An 18,747-nucleotide genomic window follows, 5' to 3' on the forward strand; every position below is an offset into this window, starting at 1 on the left:
ACAGGTTTGTTATCTGCTTGAATTTCTTCTACATTATTTCAAGTTACAATGTATCCTCCATCACTTTAAAATGGTATTCTCTTTCTAAATGATGTAAACTGCTTTTTGATTGAAAGTGCATGAACATAGAAAATGTACATTGTTTACTGTACTTGTTTGGATGTACAAAAAGAAGAATGCAGTTTAATTATTGCTACACAACGGACCGCACCGGGCACCCCGAAATATTTGTTCGTGCAGATAATGCTTATTTGTACGATTGGTTGAAGCAGTCTGAGGTATTTCTTGTCGGTTAGAACAGGTGTTGGTCCACGCGCTTCTCACTTCAGCGACAATGGTTCAATCCCGCTTTTCTACTTCGGCTTCCGACACACCCAACAGCAAAAGTTCACGCGAAAGGTGAATGAAATAGTTTTTGTACAAAAAGGAAATATTGGTAGCTGAAAGTGGCAGCTAAACTTCAAAATTCGTCCCACTTTCGTTAGCCTAGAACATAAATTAGGTAATTGTGCTTGGACACATTCCGTGTCTGAACATTATGCAGACGCGGTAGTGCCTCATAGACTTCGAAACACGCACACACAATGCGAAATGTTGTTCATGCGTTTTCCCATTCCAGTGGAACACGATGAAAACGTGAACCAGAATCCCAGTGGGACACGGTGAAAAATGTGAACCATAACAGATATTTTCGTTAAAATTTCTGATAACACATGCATGCAGTTGGAAAAGTTGGAATGGCGGAGTGGGGTTTTGACCTTGTGTCACGGCGTTCATATCCCGACAGAAGCAACATTTCGGCTTTCTTTTATATTTATTTTTATATTGTTACAAATGTATTCATACATGGGCCTTTCAGTTTCGATACTTATATCATTACAGATAAGACTATTATTAGAAATTAAAAAGATACAATAAAATCTATGTCTATAAAGATGTACATATTAATTAGCTGTTATATATAGGACAGAGTAATGATATTTTTTTTACAATTGAGAGCCTGAATATGAAGACAGTAAAATGATCACTTCCCAATTTAAAACAAATTTATTTTAATTTAATTCCATGTTGAAAAGTGTTTGTTCATGTTAAGTTTTACTTTTTCTATATGAAGCAACATTGTCAATGTAAATAACGTACGAACATATGTTTTACTTATTGTTCCGTCAGTAGGATCCTTTAACTTATTACAAGTCGATGTATTCAAAATGTCGACAGAAGGTCATTTGAGTCATTTGGTTTGCACTTTTAGAGCAAGTTTTTCAAGCGTGGCTTGCACTTTTGGAGTAAGTTTGTCAAGCGTCTCTGTGCAATACGAGCTTACGTCAGTATAATTTAAATCTTGCAATAGTGCACTGTGGCTTAATAAATCGTTTACATGTATTTGCAAATTCACGCATGTGTGCATAACAGATCATTTTTTGGAGAGCGGAATACATTTTGTCATAGGCCCTAAAGCGGTAAACCGTAATAAATATTTAGCTGAATGTGTAGTTTGGAGTAGATTGAAAGATCAACTTCCACCATTATACGACCAAGCACTAAATTTACGTATTAAACCGCACGATATGTAGGTAAAATAGTAGTCAAGGAGCATCATTAGGAGAAAAGTTCATGTCAATATTATCATTTTTATTTATGACAAGTGGCAATGACCTTTACAATGCTGCATAATAGATACACCCATCATTCAACCTAAAATTAGAACGTCACTGCAATGCACAGGGGGGGGGGGCTTAAACCGGATTGCAACCCGATTTAAGAAACAACTCCACACTTTTCCACTGCGGTTCTTTACATTCACATACAGGTATGTTGAGGCACGAACGACAACTCTGCTAGGAGAATGACAACTCTATTGCTTTGGAAGTGGGGTGTATCCTTTTGGTTTCATCCTATTTTTGACGTTGGGGTAAAACGGATTTAATTGACGGACATGAAACACCGTTTGGGTCATTTCATTTAATGCATGGGTTGAAATGTTATTTCCTTACATACTATTTTTGCATTTATTTATGTAATTTAAATGCATAAAATAAAATTAATCAATATTTACTTATTTATCAAAGTAATTTATACACGTGTTCCAATATATTTTACTTTTATAAAAACTACAAATATGTAATTAGCTCCAACACCCCCACTTTCATTTTCCGTTTCCGGGTTAAATTGCGGGAAACGTGAAGCGCTCTTTATTTTTCAAGAACTTCGATTAAGGATTTTGCGGAATGCCTGGTCGCGTAGTACAATCGAACAATGCCTCTGATCTTATGAAAAGGTATTACGTTCGGATTTGCCTTACTGTTGCTCTTTCTGTGTTGTAAAACATGCTTTTTCTCAGTTTTTGTTCAGATCAGAGACTCGATCACAACTATTTTTTTATACAAAGCTTATTATGACATGACAGTGGACAAATCTCCTGTGAAATTAAAGCTTGTTTGGGAGTAAACTGTTCCCTGAAGTGATTAGCAAAAAGCTCGAACAAGATGAAATGTAAAGAGAAATATCAGTAGGAGTATTTGCACAGACACATTTTTCCTCTTTGTAATGGAATTTATGATCGGACGTTATCCTTTGCATGCACCCTAATAAATACGACAATGTTTCAACACACTATTCTAGTTGACATTTCTTTGTTAAAAGTTGAAACAGTTTTTCTGTGTCGAATATTCAATATCGTTGTCGACTTAATAGGCTCCATCACATAACCCGACGTGCAAAATATTGGTATACTGCGACCTAACCAATATTAAGTCAATTTTCCGATATGGTGGATACAGCGTACGAAAGAAAAACTAGTCAATAAAAAGCAATTATTTATTGCTTTAATGGTACCATTTGGATGAGTTTGTGGTTTAGACAGGTAAACTTTAATTAATTCTTGCAGTTTCAGTGTTCCTTAACCCTTGCATTGTTGATAACATTTTGCACCCATAAACAAGAGAGAGCGCATTGCAACTATCAGCAACCCATTGGGTTATAAAGCTGCGAGTTGAATTATTGCAACTAGTGCTCCATTTTGCCCTTCCGTAGCCCGCCCTGTCCTTTTTTGTATGCGCTTTCTAGATTGACAACCAGTTTCATAAAAGATTAGCATTTTTGATACCAAATAGCACCTTATCATGTAATGAAACGGATCCTGTTCATGCCATTCTAAATATCCTCCCAAGCTTACGATTACATTGCTGCTGAATAATTGGTAACCTGGCCCATGCTGACACCTTATATATCTTCCAATAATTGTGTAACATACATTAGGTTGTAAACTGTTTTAAAAGTTTCATGCTTATTTCGGATGAAAGTTACTTATCAATTAAAATCTCTACACGACACAATAACATTTATATATTATAATTTATAAATCTTATTACTGATAAATATCTAATTCAGGGATCATATTTTTTCAGTTTTGTCGGTCCTGGACCGATTGGGGTCATGAAAGACCGATTGAAATTCCCAAACAGGCACTCTGATTCTGTTTGCTAAAATTCCCATGTCATGAAATCGATTGCGAGTTACATACACAGTGCACATGCTAACACACTCTTATCTCGAAAAGGTGTGATTAACAAATCGCTGCAGTCTCTTAACCGGTCAGGACTGATTTTTTGCATGTCAGACCAAGAATCAAAAACTTGTGAACAGCGTATTACAGACGCGTCCGAAATTAATGAAGGTGGTCGTAAGTTTTGCAAACTGTAAAAAATCGTAAATCAATTTAAGAGACTTAAGGTCTGTGATGTACATATTGATCGATTATTGGTGTCATTGTGTGTCTATTGATAATTATTATTGTTAAAACGGTTTCTTTGTTTTGTCTGCTTATTTAAAGGTTACTGCGCACACTGGTTTATAATCGGTCTTTGATGTTAATTGAGACAGAACAATATGTTGCGATTGTAATTTCATGTTTGTAAGCTATTATTGAGTCAAAACCAATTTAAAACATCAGTAACAACTTACACAGATTAATAATAGTTGACAACGATGAAAAATATGTCTGATGAAAACAGCACATGAAACAACAATGAAATAGCAAATGATAAAATCAATTGAGGAAACTCATATGTTCCATATAAAAAATAATAATGCCTAGGCTAATTAAGGGAATTTAACTTGTACGTTAATTAAGTGTATCATCGTTACACCTTCATGAATGAATGTGTGTGTGTGTGTGTATTTCCAAGTTTATGTGGTCCCTCCGTAGCTGAGGCTACATTAATGGTATATTATAACATAAAATTTCATGATTTCAGATGTAAATTTTCAGATAATTTTTCCCCATTAAATCAAGAAATCCAGACCGAATGATGTTGCCGGAAAATATGATCTCTGCTCTAATTGTAAAACATTTATTTGCATGGTTTAATAAAAATAAGAATTATTAATAATATAAAAATTAATATGCAATATGGAGCCTTCCCGATACTACCGTGTGCTAGAAAAGGGCCCCTTTGACAAAATACCACGCACTCAAAAGTGCCCTATTGAAAAACTAGCCCCCCTCTGCCCTTTTCAAATCCTAGCTGAAGTACTGCATATGACGTTTGCCTTGGAATTTTATTTTGTGTTTTTTAACCAGGTTTTCCGAAGGAAAAAACTGGTTATTAGATTGGCGAATGCGGGCGGGCTGGCTGGCTGGCTGGCTGGCTGGCGGGCTGGCTGGCGGGCTGGCGGAATAAGCTTGTCCGGGCCATAACTATGTCGTTCATTGTCAGATTTTAAAATCATTTGGCACATTTGTTCACCATCATTGGACGGTGTGTCGCGCGAAATAATTACGTCGATATCTCCAAGGTCAAGGTCACACTTTGAGTTCAAAGGTCAAAAATGGCCATAAATGAGCTTGTCCGAGCCATAACTATGTCGTTCATCGTCAGATTTTAAAATCATTTGGCACATTTGTTCACCATCATTGGACGGTGTGTCGCGCGAAATAATTACGTCGATATCTCCAAGGTCAAGGTCACACTTTGAGTTCAAAGGTCAAAAATGGCCATAAATGAGCTTGTCCGAGCCATAACTATGTCGTTCATCGTCAGATTTTAAAATCATTTGGCACATTTGTTCACCATCATTGGACGGTGTGTCGCGCGAAATAATTACGTCGATATCTCCAAGGTCAGGGTCACACTTTGAGTTCAAAGGTCAAAAATGGCCATATATGAGCTTGTCCTGGCCATAACTATGTCATTCATTGTGAGATTTTAAAATCATTTCGCACATTTGTTCACCATCATGGGACGGTGTGTCCCACGAAAGAATCACGTCAATATCTCCAATGTCAAGGTCGCCACGACTAAAAATAGATTTAAAAAAAAAAAAAAACTTACAAAGGGGGTTAATTTTTTTTGGTCATTTCAAAAGTTCAGTTTGAGTTTTCTCCCTTTATCAGATTTTTTTTTCACAATGAAAACCTGGTTTTGTGACAATTTTGTCCCTTGTTTTTTCAATATAGCCCTAAAGTGATTTGATATTTCTCGCTGCATGTAAAACAGTTGCTGGAAATATTAGAATCAATCATAATGGTTTGTGGGAAATCTGAACAAAAACAACATTTACATTTAATCAGAAAAATAAAGACACTTCTTATATTTTTCTTCAAGGCAAATGTATTTAATATATCTTTGAAAAATGTTATTTTTTTCATAGATCTCTGGAAAATACTTTTATTACCAAACAATAAAAGATTGGCTTTTGGTAGAATTCTGCAATTGCAGTATAAAATTATAAAATCAAGTGTTCTTAATTTGAGGCATTATTGAAAGTCGACTTTGCAGACAAAAGACAGTCTTGTGAACTAGTCTATCATCCAGTTTTATTGTTAAACTTGGGGCTACATTTGTACAATTTCAGACTAGAAGCATTGGAAGGAGAATACAAAGATGGTGACATCACACAGAAGGTATTCTGCTTTAAACAGATTGCATAAAGCTGTGAACCTAGCATCCCCATTACAGTGTATATCAGCTGAGATTTTGATGTTGCAAATTTTCTGTTTTCCGTAGCTTTTTTTTAAAGAAACGCTCTAAAAAAGACATTTAGCGAATTTTTTGGTATGTGACTCATACTACGTGACTAAAGATGAAGTGTTAGTTTCGTTCGGCTTCGTTGATTTTGACGAAGTTATGGGCCTTGGACTTGTTGTGAATTTTCTCTTAAATAGCTGCTGTGTGACATCAAAGGGCAGTAGCCACATTGTGTTTCACAAACGTAGGTCTTGTTATATCATGCTTTTGAACAGTGAATTTGTTTTTTTGTGTTTGGGCGTTGTGTGTTGTAATTTCATCAAATTGACTACGTAATTATGATCACCGGATTTGTTCTGCTATGTAGTGTAGCATAATAGGTAAATTTCTATCATAAGAATTTAAGATAAGTAGGACAGTATCGAATGACAAAAGTAAACATATGCTTAAGTGAACAGATGTCTATTCTTATGATAGAAATTTACCTATTATGCTACAGTAAAAAAGGCAGTCAAACGGACCTGATCCCACAGCAAAAGGACATGATCCCAAACTGAAATTGAATTTTTTTCCCCTTTATTTCCCCCAAAAAGAAAGAAAGGAGTGTCTAATGATTATTCTAACACGGCACGTGCCAAATTTCATATAAACAAAGAAGAAAATCGTCCATGGGTTATTCTGCAACAAATCATGGGCGGAGCTTATACACCGAAAGCATACGCTGTAGCTAAACAAAACATGCCGATACATTTTCCACCAGCAGACATGAAATGGGTTTTTTTTCCATCCAGTTTGGCTGTTATTGAGGGCGGAGATCTGATCGACAGAACAGCCGAAAGCTATTTATGGGCGGAGCTTCACATAAAATAGTATGCAAGAAAAACAAGATACATTATATAAATCTTAAGTAAAAATCGTGTTAGAATCGAAATAATTCGTGTACGTTATAGTTTGTTGTCGAATAACCCACGGCCGGAAGTTTAGATGCGTGGTTTCAAATCACTCGTGCTTCGCACTCGTGATTTAATCCCTACGCATCTAAACTTCCGGTCGTGGGTTATTCGACAACAAACTATAACGTACACGAATTATTTCTTAATTATATCTCAATTTTATTTCATAAACATCTAACAAAGAATATAAATATAATTTTTATTATTTTTTCCCAAATAATCGAAGGTCTGATGTGTCAATATTTGTTGGTAAAAATTTTCCCTATTTTTTTTTTTCCCCAATGTGCCATTTTATCAATTTAAAAAATCCAAATTTGACCAGACTCCTTTTTCCAAAATGGCTACAAAAACCTCTGTATCGCTAAGATGTCTCTCACTACTGTGTTGGGGAAAATGGAAAAGCTTTTGTTTATTCATTATTGTTACTGGTAGTATTTTACACTTACTATGAGGTTATTTAATAACTGCGATTTTTAACCAGGTTTTCCGAAGGAAAAAAATGGTTATTAGATTGGCGAATGCGGGCGGGCTGGCTGGCTGGCTGGCTGGCGGGCTGGCTGGCGGGCGGGCGGAACAAGCTTGTCCGGGCCATAACTATGTCGTTCATTGTCATATTTTAAAATCATTTGGCACATTTGTTCACCATCATCGGACGGTGTGTTGCGCAAAATAATTACGTCTATATCTCCAAGGTCAAGGTCACACTTTGAGTTCAAAGGTCAAAATTGGCAATAAATGAGCTTGTCTGGGCCATAACTATGTCATTCATTGTGAGATTTTACAATTATTTGGCACATTAGTTCACCATCATGGGACAGTGTGTCGCACGAAAGAATCACGTCAATATCTCCAATGTCAAGGTCACCACAACTTAAAATAGATTTATTTTGAAACAAACTTACAAAGGGGGTTAATTTTGTTTGTTCATTTCAAAACTTCAGTTTGAGTTGTCTCCCTTAATCAGATTTTTTTTCACAATGAAAACCTGGTTTTGTGACAATTTTGTCCCTTGTTTTAAAATAGACGCATAAACTTGTAGCCAGTGTTAAATGGTCAGACCTTATAATTTCTCTCGAGCTTAAGTGCAATGACATGGTTGTCATTCATCTGTATTTTCCAATCAATCACCATAAAGCACGAAATAAATATGAATCTCTTTTTAATGTAAGGGCTTCTGGAAGAAAAAGTTCCGCATATTTGGGGACCTGATCCCAGAAGGCCTGAAGCAAAAAGTTGGAGAGGCAGAAGAAGAATTGAAGGATAACATCATCACAGAGGTATGCATTTGAAAGTTCTTTTCCTGTCTTTGATAGTTAGTTAACCCATTTATGCCTAGTGGACTCTCCCATCGTTCTAAAGTGGATCAATTTATTTCCAAAATTAGGGATGTATAGTGTATTTATTTCTAAATTTATAATATTTCTTACAGAAATTCCTTAAAGCAAACAGCACAAACCCTGATGAGACGCTTCATCATGTGGTGTCTAATCTGTGTCTACGTTGTTTGCCAAGGCCTTTTTTCTAGACGCTAGGCATAAATGGGTTGATTCTTTGGAAGTACACAGCCTCGAGTGTCTGCTACTTTTGCTACTTTAATTCCTAGTTTATTATTCGTGCTTATTGTTTTCCTAATTCTTAATGCTGCTAGTATTCGTAGTATTCACTTGCAGGATTATATATGCAAAAAAAACTGTCCAGTTGAATACTGAGCTTTGAATATATTTATCAGTTGTGATATGCATCAGTGATTCTTTAGGCCCCATTCTTTGCAAAAAAGCTATTATGCCCCCGGATCGAAAGATCGGGGATATATTGTTTTTGGCCTGTCTGTCATTGTATGTGTGTGTGTCCCAAAACTTAAACCTTTTTCATAACTTTTGCAATATTGAACATAGCAACTTGAAATTTGGCATGCATGTGTATCTCATAGAGCTGCACATTTTGAGTGGTGAAAGGTCAAGGTCATCCTTCAAGGTCAAAGGTCAAAAAGAAATATTAAAAAACTTGAACCAAAACTTTAACCTTCTTTATAACTTTTGCAATATTGGATGTAGCAACTTTATATTTGGCATGTATGTGTATGTCATGGAGCTGCACATTTTGAGCGGTGAAAGGTAAAGGTCATCCTTCAAGGTCAAAGGTTAAAAAAAATCAAAGTGGCGCATTAAGGGGCATTGTGTTTCTAACAAACACATCTCTTGTTTTTCCATATTATAAATGCCTCAAAATGCCCCCTTTCAATGTAAGCTTTATTTTGAAAAAAGAGATTTTAATACTTCATTTTGACCCAAACTGTAAAGTTAGAAACGCTTTTTGTACATAAACTTTTTGGCATCTAATTTTTGTTAAACTTTGTTTGTAGTTTGTAGTAAAACATTTGATAAATGTTCTTAAACAAATTTGAATAGAAACATAATCATGCTGATCTGAAAAAAAATGCACTTATGCAAAAGGCCCCACCAACTTTCACACGATTTTTTATCCAAAAGTAAAAAAAAACAACCTTGCGCCTTGAATAACAATTGTGCTATAATATTTTCCAGAAAGGCTACTTTAAACGTTTGGAACAGATCTTTGACACATTCATGAAGGCTGCAGACTTTGGGTCTGGTGACAATGTGAAGGAAACAGGAAAATTTAAAGGTAATGGCTGTGTCCTTCATGGTGTTAAGTATATAAAAGGTTGGTTTTGAGAACGAAGTCACAAAAGTGTTATGATCAAGGGCAGAAGTGAGGAAAAGTCTTTTTATAAAGGGGTAATTTCATCACATATTTTCATTATTCAATATATTAAGAAAACTGACTTTTTGGCAACTTTACCTAGCCTAACAGTTTTCATCATTCAATACATTAAGAAAATTGACATTTTGAAGACTTTACCTAGCATAAAGGAACATATTAACATTTTTTCGTCTTAAATTCCAGACACTGATGATAGTGACAAAGAAAATGGTGATGCTAATGGAGAACCAGAGAAGAATGGAGTCCATGACCGTACAGACAAGAATGCTGACTCAGAGAAAGAAGTTGTTGAATTGAAAGAAGAGGTACGTCAAAATCAGAAATAGTGTGATCTGAGGCACATTAATAAATTTGAAGGTTTTCTGTCACTTTCTCAATATGTCAAGATCTGGTCATAATAAAACTTCACTACAGTAATCCTTGGTTTGAAATATATATGTGTGGTGTAATTTTTATATCGAATTGATGGATCAGAGGTTACTTCAGTAATTCAATTTTGGGCCGTGCTCTGTGAAAAGGGGTTTTAATGCATGTGCGTCGTCCCTGATTAGCCTGTGCAGTCCACAAGTTCACAGGCTTATCAGGAACAACACTTTCCGCTTTTATGATATTTTCTGTTTCTTCTTAGCAAAAATCCAGTTTAGGCGGAAAGTGTCGTCCCAGATTACATTTGTTTACCGCAATCTGACTTGAAAAAAGGACCAGAAATGATAATTTATGTAAATGATAAAGCTTTTGTGAAAATGTTTTATTCATTATTATGATTGATAAATAAGCTATTATAAACCCTTAAACATGCATTTAGGAAAATTTTAAGTTACTTAAGTAATTTGACCATTATCATTTTTATTTTGACCCCTCATAATTTTGAGACCTTGGGTCGTTTTGACTCCTGATTATCCAAATCTACTGAAATCTCTGCTCAGTGAATGGGGCAATTACAATGATGAATTAGCTCTCTGCACTTGTGATGTACCAGGAGATGGACACTGAGAATACATCTCAGGAAGATGATAAGGGTGGATCTCCAGCACGCAAGAAGGGGAAAGCATCTAAAAAGGGCAAAAAGACTGGCCAGCCTTCTATTGCAAGCATGTTTGCAAAAGTGTAAGTGTTCCTCCAATGCTTTCTGCGTACACAATGATACAATATTTATAATTTTAATTATTATCCCCCGACATCGGCGGAGGGATATTGTTTTGGCGTTGTCCATCTGTCCGGAGCCATATCTTGGAAGTGCTTTGGCAGATTTCATTATAACTTGGTATGAGTATATATATGGATAAGAGGATGATGCACGCCAAATGGCATTGTACACCATCTGTTAATTACGGAGTTATGGCCCTTTGTATCTTGAAAAATGCTTTTTTGAGTGTCAAATAAAACACTTTTGTGTCCAGAAGCATATTGGCGGGGGATATCAATTCTACGAATTTGCTTGTTTTGACTTGTTTTGGTCATTTTCGTATAAAAATACTGTATACAAAAAATAGCAAATATATATCCTGACACTTGAAGAAGTCTTTTACTTTCTGGAATATCTTTAAGTTTTCTTTATACTGCTTTTCTAACACAAGTCCTTGTAGAATTTATAACCCTTAACCACTTAGAAACAAACTTTTAGGTGTTTTTTTGTCCCCTAGAAAATCAAATTAAACAAGGGCTGTTGGTAAAACATGCATGCCCCCCATATGGGATGTTAGTTGTAGTGGCAGCCATTGTGTGAATACGTTTTTTGTCAGTGTGACCTTGACCTTTGACCTAGTGACCTGAAAATTAATAGCAGTCATCTGCCAGTCATGATCAATGTACATATGAAGTTTCATGATCCTAGGCGTAAGCATTCTTGAGTTATCATACGGAAACCATTTTACTATTTCGAGTCACTGTGACCTTGACCTTTGACCTAGTGATCTGAAAATCAATAGGGGTCATCTACCAGTCATGATCAATGTACCTATGAAGTTTCATGATCCTAGGCCTAAGCATTCTTGAGTTATCATCCGGAAACCATTTTACTATTTCGAGTCCCAGTGACCTTGATCTTTGACCTAGTGACCTGAAAATCAATAGGGGTTATCTGCCAATCATGACCAATGTACCTATGAAGTTTCATGATCCTAGGCCTAAGCTTTCTTGAGTTATCATCGAGAAACCATCTGGTGGACCGACCGAACGAAATGAACAAAACAATATACCCCCTCTTCTTCAAAGGGGGGCATAATTAAGGAGCTTTCTTACTAGATTCAAATTGTAAATCTTTTATTTCCAACACCAAGATACTGATGAGTAGCAATCAACATAAAACCTGATCAGACTACGAGTTCCTTGCAGGCTGTTCTGGTTTTTTGCTGGTTGCATAGAGCCATTTTCACTTTGCTTCTGTAAGGGAAAAGGCTTATTAAATGTCACCCGTTTTCTAGTGCCTCTCCGAGCCAGAAGCGGAAGTCTGCAGCGGCCAACGAGGACACCCTCAAACAGGAGCCTGTGTCCGAGGGGGAGGAGGGGGAGACTGTGACCAAGAAACCCAGGATTGAGGAGGAGGAGGAGGAGAATAAACGGTGAGGCCTTGCCTAAACTGTTATCATCCCCCACCTAAGGCAGAAGGGATATAGCATTAGCATTCTCCGTCAGTCCGTCACAAAATTTTCAGTGCTATATCTCAGAAACTTGATAAGGTATCAACATGAAACTTCATGGGTGTATAGATATCTATGAGGATAAGAACCATAAATAACCCTTCACTTTTCTTAATAAAGAGTTATTGCCAAAAAAAATGTATGATGTAACTTTACAGGGCTATATCACAGATAACATACATGACTTTAACATGAAGCTTCATGTGTGTATTTATATCAATCAGGAGAAGTGCCATACTAAAGCATCATTACCCGACACTTTCTTAAATAACAGTTATTGCCCGTTGATGTTTTTGTGTGATGTAACTTTTCAAAGCGATTATCTCACAGAGGGGGTAATTATGTGATAGTCAAGATGGCGACGCCCATACCATGACTGTTATTTTTCGCTGTTTTATACCCTTTATAACTTCTGTTGATTTTTTAAATGACACTCACTTTCCAGCCATATCAATAAAAAGTTGATTAGCGTTTATTTCGTATTTAAATTCGCTTTATATCTCGACTTTACTCCCCGCAAATTTTCTGAGTGGAGCCCTAATTAGGTCATCCCGCTAAGAAATTTGGCACCGAGTAAAGTAAATGTTTTTTATTAGAATTATTGTTCAGAATGGTGGAAACTGTTTAAAATTTATATAAAAAACAACAACTTAGTATCTGATAACAAATTAAAATAGATATGACTACATGGCAATTGGGTGTTGTACAGAAGTTGTTTTTGCAGGGAGATGCGCCCCAAATCTGAAGACTCTACCTCAGCAAGCGTCCAAAAGATCCCGACCAAGTGTCAGCAGTGCAAACAGCTTCTAAATGACCCGGATTTGAGAACGTTTGCTGGACCACCAGAGGACGCCGTATGTTAATACAGTTTGCGCTCTCTGGGCCTCTGACCTCTATTTATTTAATACTTTATAATCAATTTCATACTCTATATTTGTTTCTTCAATTTTCTGTGCAATATGATTTAAGCTGTAGTAAGTTATGCTGACCATTTATAAAATGGTTAACAGTAAGATTTTTTAAGGAGAAATCCAGCAATTGACAGTTAAAAACCTCACTTGAAACTCAACATTACCATTATGCTTTTAATTAAGTAAGATAAATATACCTTTAAAAAGAGACAAGAGTTGGCAAAATAATATTTCTGGGCTCAGTATCATGAACAGTATCAAATTTGAGGTCAACTCAAATGAGTTTTGAGTTTGTCAGTCAGCTCACACACAATCTCAGAGCCTTGCTACATGTATACCAATATGAATATATTCCTCCTCAGCTACATGTCTACCAATATGAATATATTCCTCCTCAAATCTCAGCTACATGTAAACCAATATGAATATATTCCTCCTCAAATCTCAGCTACATGTATACCAATATGAATATATTCCTCCTCAGCTACATGTCTACCAATATGAATATATTCCTCCTCCAATCTCAGCTACATGTATACCAATATGAATATATTCCTCCTCCAATCTCAGCTACATGTATACCAATATGAATATATTCCTCCTCAAATGTCAGCTACATGTATACCAATATGAATATATTCCTCCTCAAATCTCAGCTACATGTAAACCAATATGAATATATTCCTCCTCAAATGTCAGCTACATGTATACCAATATGAATATATTCCTCCTCAGCTACATGTATACCAATATGAATATATTCCTCCTCAGCTACATGTCTACCAATATGAATATATTCCTCCTCAAATCTCAGCTACATGTAAACCAATATGAATATATTCCTCCTCAAATGTCAGCTACATGTATACCAATATGAATATATTCCTCCTCAGCTACATGTCTACCAATATGAATATATTCCTCCTCAAATCTCAGCTACATGTATACCAATATGAATATATTCCTCCTCAGCTACATGTCTACCAATATGAATATATTCCTCCTCAAATCTCAGCTACATGTCTACCAATATGAATATATTCCTCCTCAATCTCAGCTACATGTATACCAATATGAATATATTCCTCCTCAATCTCAGCTACATGTATACCAATATGAATATATTCCTCCTCAATCTCAGCTACATGTATACCAATATGAATATATTCCTCCTCAATTTCAGCTACATGTATACCAATATGAATATATTCCTCCTCAAACTCGGGATTGAGTCTGCCTTAATACCTAAAATTGTGCATGATTATTAAACTCATCTCAAAAAATAAAAAATTAAGTGAGAATATTGACCTGTATGATCTTGATACTAGGACATGAACCTGTATTCACCTACTGATTCTTAGACTCAAGTCTAAAAAGAAAAATTGTGCTAAAACTGTTATCTGCTAAATTTACTTTGAAGACAAGTCTACCATGGCAGTTTACAACAAAAAATAAAACAAACCTTTTTCTACAACACTATGTTAATAATATAAGCACAATTTGTAGCTTGTTTATGTGTAAACTCTGTGGTATTTGTATTGAATCTAAGACATTTCTTTATTTTTCAGTCTAAGAACTGTCTAGTGAATATAAGCCGTGGATTTGTTCCTTCGTTAAATTGATGACTATGCATATTGACTGAGCTATTCTTCTGACTCAATCAGCAGCCTGATTTTCAGGTAGAGGAGTACGTAGCCCTGACTGACCCAAAGCTGTCACTCTTCACTGGGGAGGAAGACAACATTGACAGCTATGATGAGCGCCCGCAGCACAAACTCACTCAGTTCAGGTACTATTACAGCCAATCGCTTGGAAATTGGGGCTTAATGCATGTGCGTTTAGTGTCTTAAAATATTAGCCTCTGCAGTTTGCACAGGAAAATCAGGGACAACAGCTTTTGCCTTGATTTGAGTTTTGTTTTGAAGAGTCTTCCTTAAGTCTAAAAAAATCCATTTAACCCTTTCCCCCATAAAAAGCAAAGTAAAAATGGCTTTCGCAACCAGCATAAAACCAAAACAGCCTGTGTGTAACTCGCCGTCTGTTCAGGTTTTATGCTGTTTGCTGCTCATCAGTATCTAAGGGTTGGAAATGAAGCCTTCAAAACTTGTATTTAGTAATAAAGGTATTTAACTTTCGATGGGACTACAAATGCGTCAAAGTACGTATATAATTGATAAAGAGTTAACACTGGTTTAAACCCCTGTGTTTTTGCGTGACAGTTCCATGGAGGTGACCCCAGTTTAGTTCAGGTTTTGTCTTTAATTGATGTGTGTGTATTTTCTAGTGCATTTGTTTGATTTCTCTTTGTTTGGTATTTGTTTTCTTACCATAAATAAAGGAGTGCATTGTTAAAAAATAATTAAGAAAGCCTTGGCCTTTTCCCATTATTAGTACTTTCAAATCATGCACTTTTGAATATTATTAACATGTATTGGAGGTGGAGGGGAAACTGTTGCCTATCTGCTTGATAATGGAATCATGCTCTAACCCTAAAACCTTACCCGTGGTGTCGCCGTGGTGCCATGGATATGGTGTCCGCCTAGAGACCAAGAGGTCATGGGATCGATCCCCACTTAGGTAGTGTTCTTTAGATCTACCCAAAAGACACCAAGTACTGGTTCTAGGCCCAGGAAACGGACTCAGGAGGCGTTTCAATAAGCATCAAGGCTTTGGATGCAATTGAGTTAAAATAAATAGGTTTAAACTCAACCTCTAGCACTTAGAAGCATGGTAAAAATGGCTACATGCAACCAGCATAAAACCAATCTGTTCAGGTTTTATGCTGTTTGCTGCTCATCAGTATGGTATAGTTAGAAATGAAGCCTTCAAAACTTGAATTGTTGAAGAAAGGTCTTAATGTAATTTGATTTCAATGGGGCTGCAAACGTCTCAAAATGCGCTTCTGAGTTGTAAAAGGTTACATTTTCCTTGTTTTAAGTGTGTATGACAAGAACACCCACCTGTGCCCCTTTGACACTGGGCTTATCGAAAAGAACATCGAACTCTACTTCTCTGGCTACGTGAAGCCGATCTACGACGAGAACCCAGACTCAGAAGGTGGCATTCCTACAAAAAACATGGGCCCTATTAATGCATGGTGGACTGCAGGGTTCGACGGTGGAGAAAATCCACTGATAGGATTTAGCACAGGTAAAATGGTATAAGTGTTGTTTTTAGCTCACCAGCTTTTGCGATCGCTTTTTGTCTGTAGTGTGTCGTGAGCCGTCAACATTTGCCTTGTTAACTCTAGAGGCCACATTTATTGTCCAATCTTCATGAAATTTGGTCAGAAGATTGGACTCAATGATATCTTGGATGAGTTCAAAAATGGTTACGTTTGCTTGAAAAACATGGCTGCCAAGGGGCAATTATTTTTCCTTATATGTCTATATATAGCTATAGTAAAATCTTGTAAACACTCTAGAGGCCACATTTATAGTCTGAGCTTCATGAAACTTGGTCAGAAGATTCATTCCAATAATATCTTGCGGACAATATCGAAAATGATGCCGGTTGGTTGAAAAACATGGCCGCCAAGGGACGGGGCATTTTTCCTTATATCGCTGTAGTAAAACCTAGTTAACACTCTAGAGGCCACATTTATTTTCTAATCTTCATGAAACTTGGTCAGAAGATTTGTCCCAATGATATCTTGAATGAGTGTAAAAATTGTAACCTTTGCTTGAAAAACATGGCTGCCAGGGGGGGGGCATTTTTCCTTATATTGCTATATATGGCTATAGTAAAATCTTGTTAACACCCTATAGGCCACATTTATTGTCCAATCTTCATGAAACTTTGTAAGAAGATTCATCCCAAAAATATCTTAGAAGAGTTCGAAAATGATGCAGTTTGGCTGAAAAACATGGCCGCCAGGGGGCGGGGCATTTTTTCTTATATGGCTATAGTAAAACCTTGTTAACACTCTAGAGGCCACATTTATTTTCTAATCTTCATGAAACTTGGTCAGAAGATTTGTCCTTATGATATCTTGGATGAGTTTGAAATGGTAACCTTTGCTTGAAAAACATGGCTGCTAAGGGGCGGGGCATTTTGCCTTATATGGCTATTGTAAAATCTTGTTAACACTCTAGAGGCCTCATTTATTGTCCAATCTTCATGAAACTTGGTCAGAAGATCCATCCCAATAATATCTTGGATGAGTTAAAAAATGATGCTGTTTCGTTGAAAAAAAATGCTGCCAGGGGACGGGGTATTTTCCTTTGATGGCTATAGTAAAACCTTGTTAACACTCTCGAGGCCACATTTATTGTCCAATCTTCATGAAATATGGTCAGAAGATGTGTCTTCTTGATATCTTGGATGAGTTCGAAAATGGTCACGTTTGCTTGAAAAACAAGGGGCGTGGCATATTTCCTTATATGGCTATAGTAAAATCTTGTTAACACTCTAGAGGCCACATTTATAGTCCGATCTTGATGAAACTCGGTCAGAAGATTCATCCCAATAATATCTTGGAAGAGTTAAAAAATGATGCCTGTTGGTTGAAAAACATGGCGGCCAGGGGGTGGGGATTTTTCCTTATTTGGCTATAAAACCTTGTTATTACTCTAGAGGCCACATTTATTTTCCGATCTTCATAAAACTTTGAAAAAGCTTTGTCCCAATAATATCTTGTTATCTCAGGTGAGCTACTTTGGGCCTTTCAGGCCCTCTTGTTTCTCAAAATTTTTGGAATTCGTCCAGAGTCTTTTAGTTTGGAAAAATTGTGTTGTTTTAGCTAAAACGTGGACGTTTGCATGTTTTTGAGCTCACCTGAGCACAATGTACTCATGGCGAGATTTGTTTCGATTGCCTGTCGCGGGTAGTCAGTATTTACCTTGTAAACACTCTAGAGGCAACATGTATCGTCCAATCTTCATGAAATTTGGATAACACTTAACACACATAAGTTAAGCCCAATTTTCCCAGACTGAGCCTCCATTAATTCCTTGCAGCGTTTGCTGAGTACATCCTGATGCAGAGCAGTGACCACTATGCGCCGTTCATGGACACAATGCAGGAGAAGATCAACATGAGCAAGATCGTCATCGAGTTCCTCAACCGCAACCCTGACGCAACATACGAGGATCTTCTAAACAAGATACAGGTCTGGGCAGAAATTATGGGGGCAATCTGGGAAAACTAGTCTTAATGTATGCAAGTAAATTGTCCCAGATACGTCTGACAATCTGCACAGGCTAATCAGGGACGACATTTTCGATATAGACTGGATTGTTGTTTATAAGAAACTTCCTTTAAATAAAAAATTGCATAAAAGCAGAAAGTGCTTTCCCTGATAAGCATGTGGCTAATCTAGACCAACACTTTATGAACTTTCATGATGCCCAGTTTTCTCAGAATCTGGACCGACACTTTATGAACTTTCATGATGCCCAGTTTTCTCAGAATCTGGACCGACACTTTATGAACTTTCATGATGCCCAGTTTTCTCAGAATCTGGACCGACACTTTATGAACTTTCATGATGCCCAGTTTTCTCAGAATCTGGACCGACACTTTATGAACTTTC

The 18,747-nt window shown here is 36.6% G+C and overlaps 1 protein-coding gene and 1 long non-coding RNA gene across 3 annotated transcripts in view; both read left to right on the plus strand.

The window, feature by feature from the left end:
* Nucleotides 1–2,122: 2,122 nt before the first annotated feature.
* Nucleotides 2,123–18,747, plus strand: part of LOC127840131 (DNA (cytosine-5)-methyltransferase 1-like) — a 66,586-nt gene continuing 49,961 nt past the window's right edge. For both annotated transcript variants that reach the window (XM_052368604.1, XM_052368606.1), the window contains exons 1-11: nt 2,123–2,278; nt 5,857–5,905; nt 8,092–8,199; nt 9,466–9,565; nt 9,848–9,969; nt 10,644–10,771; nt 12,088–12,225; nt 13,028–13,157; nt 14,894–15,003; nt 16,153–16,364; nt 18,173–18,324. In XM_052368604.1, coding sequence (XP_052224564.1) covers nt 2,229–2,278; nt 5,857–5,905; nt 8,092–8,199; nt 9,466–9,565; nt 9,848–9,969; nt 10,644–10,771; nt 12,088–12,225; nt 13,028–13,157; nt 14,894–15,003; nt 16,153–16,364; nt 18,173–18,324 — 1,299 coding nt within the window. In that variant the 5' untranslated portion in view covers nt 2,123–2,228. The remainder of the gene's footprint in view (nt 2,279–5,856; nt 5,906–8,091; nt 8,200–9,465; nt 9,566–9,847; nt 9,970–10,643; nt 10,772–12,087; nt 12,226–13,027; nt 13,158–14,893; nt 15,004–16,152; nt 16,365–18,172; nt 18,325–18,747) is intronic.
* Nucleotides 4,568–5,366, plus strand: LOC127840140 (uncharacterized). Its single transcript, XR_008030437.1, has 2 exons — nt 4,568–4,823; nt 5,148–5,366. It is a non-coding gene; the product is annotated as an uncharacterized LOC127840140 (long non-coding RNA).

The sequence above is a fragment of the Dreissena polymorpha genome, chromosome 7 (assembly GCF_020536995.1).
Source record: "Dreissena polymorpha isolate Duluth1 chromosome 7, UMN_Dpol_1.0, whole genome shotgun sequence".
In the NCBI taxonomy this organism is placed as follows: domain Eukaryota; kingdom Metazoa; phylum Mollusca; class Bivalvia; order Myida; family Dreissenidae; genus Dreissena; species Dreissena polymorpha.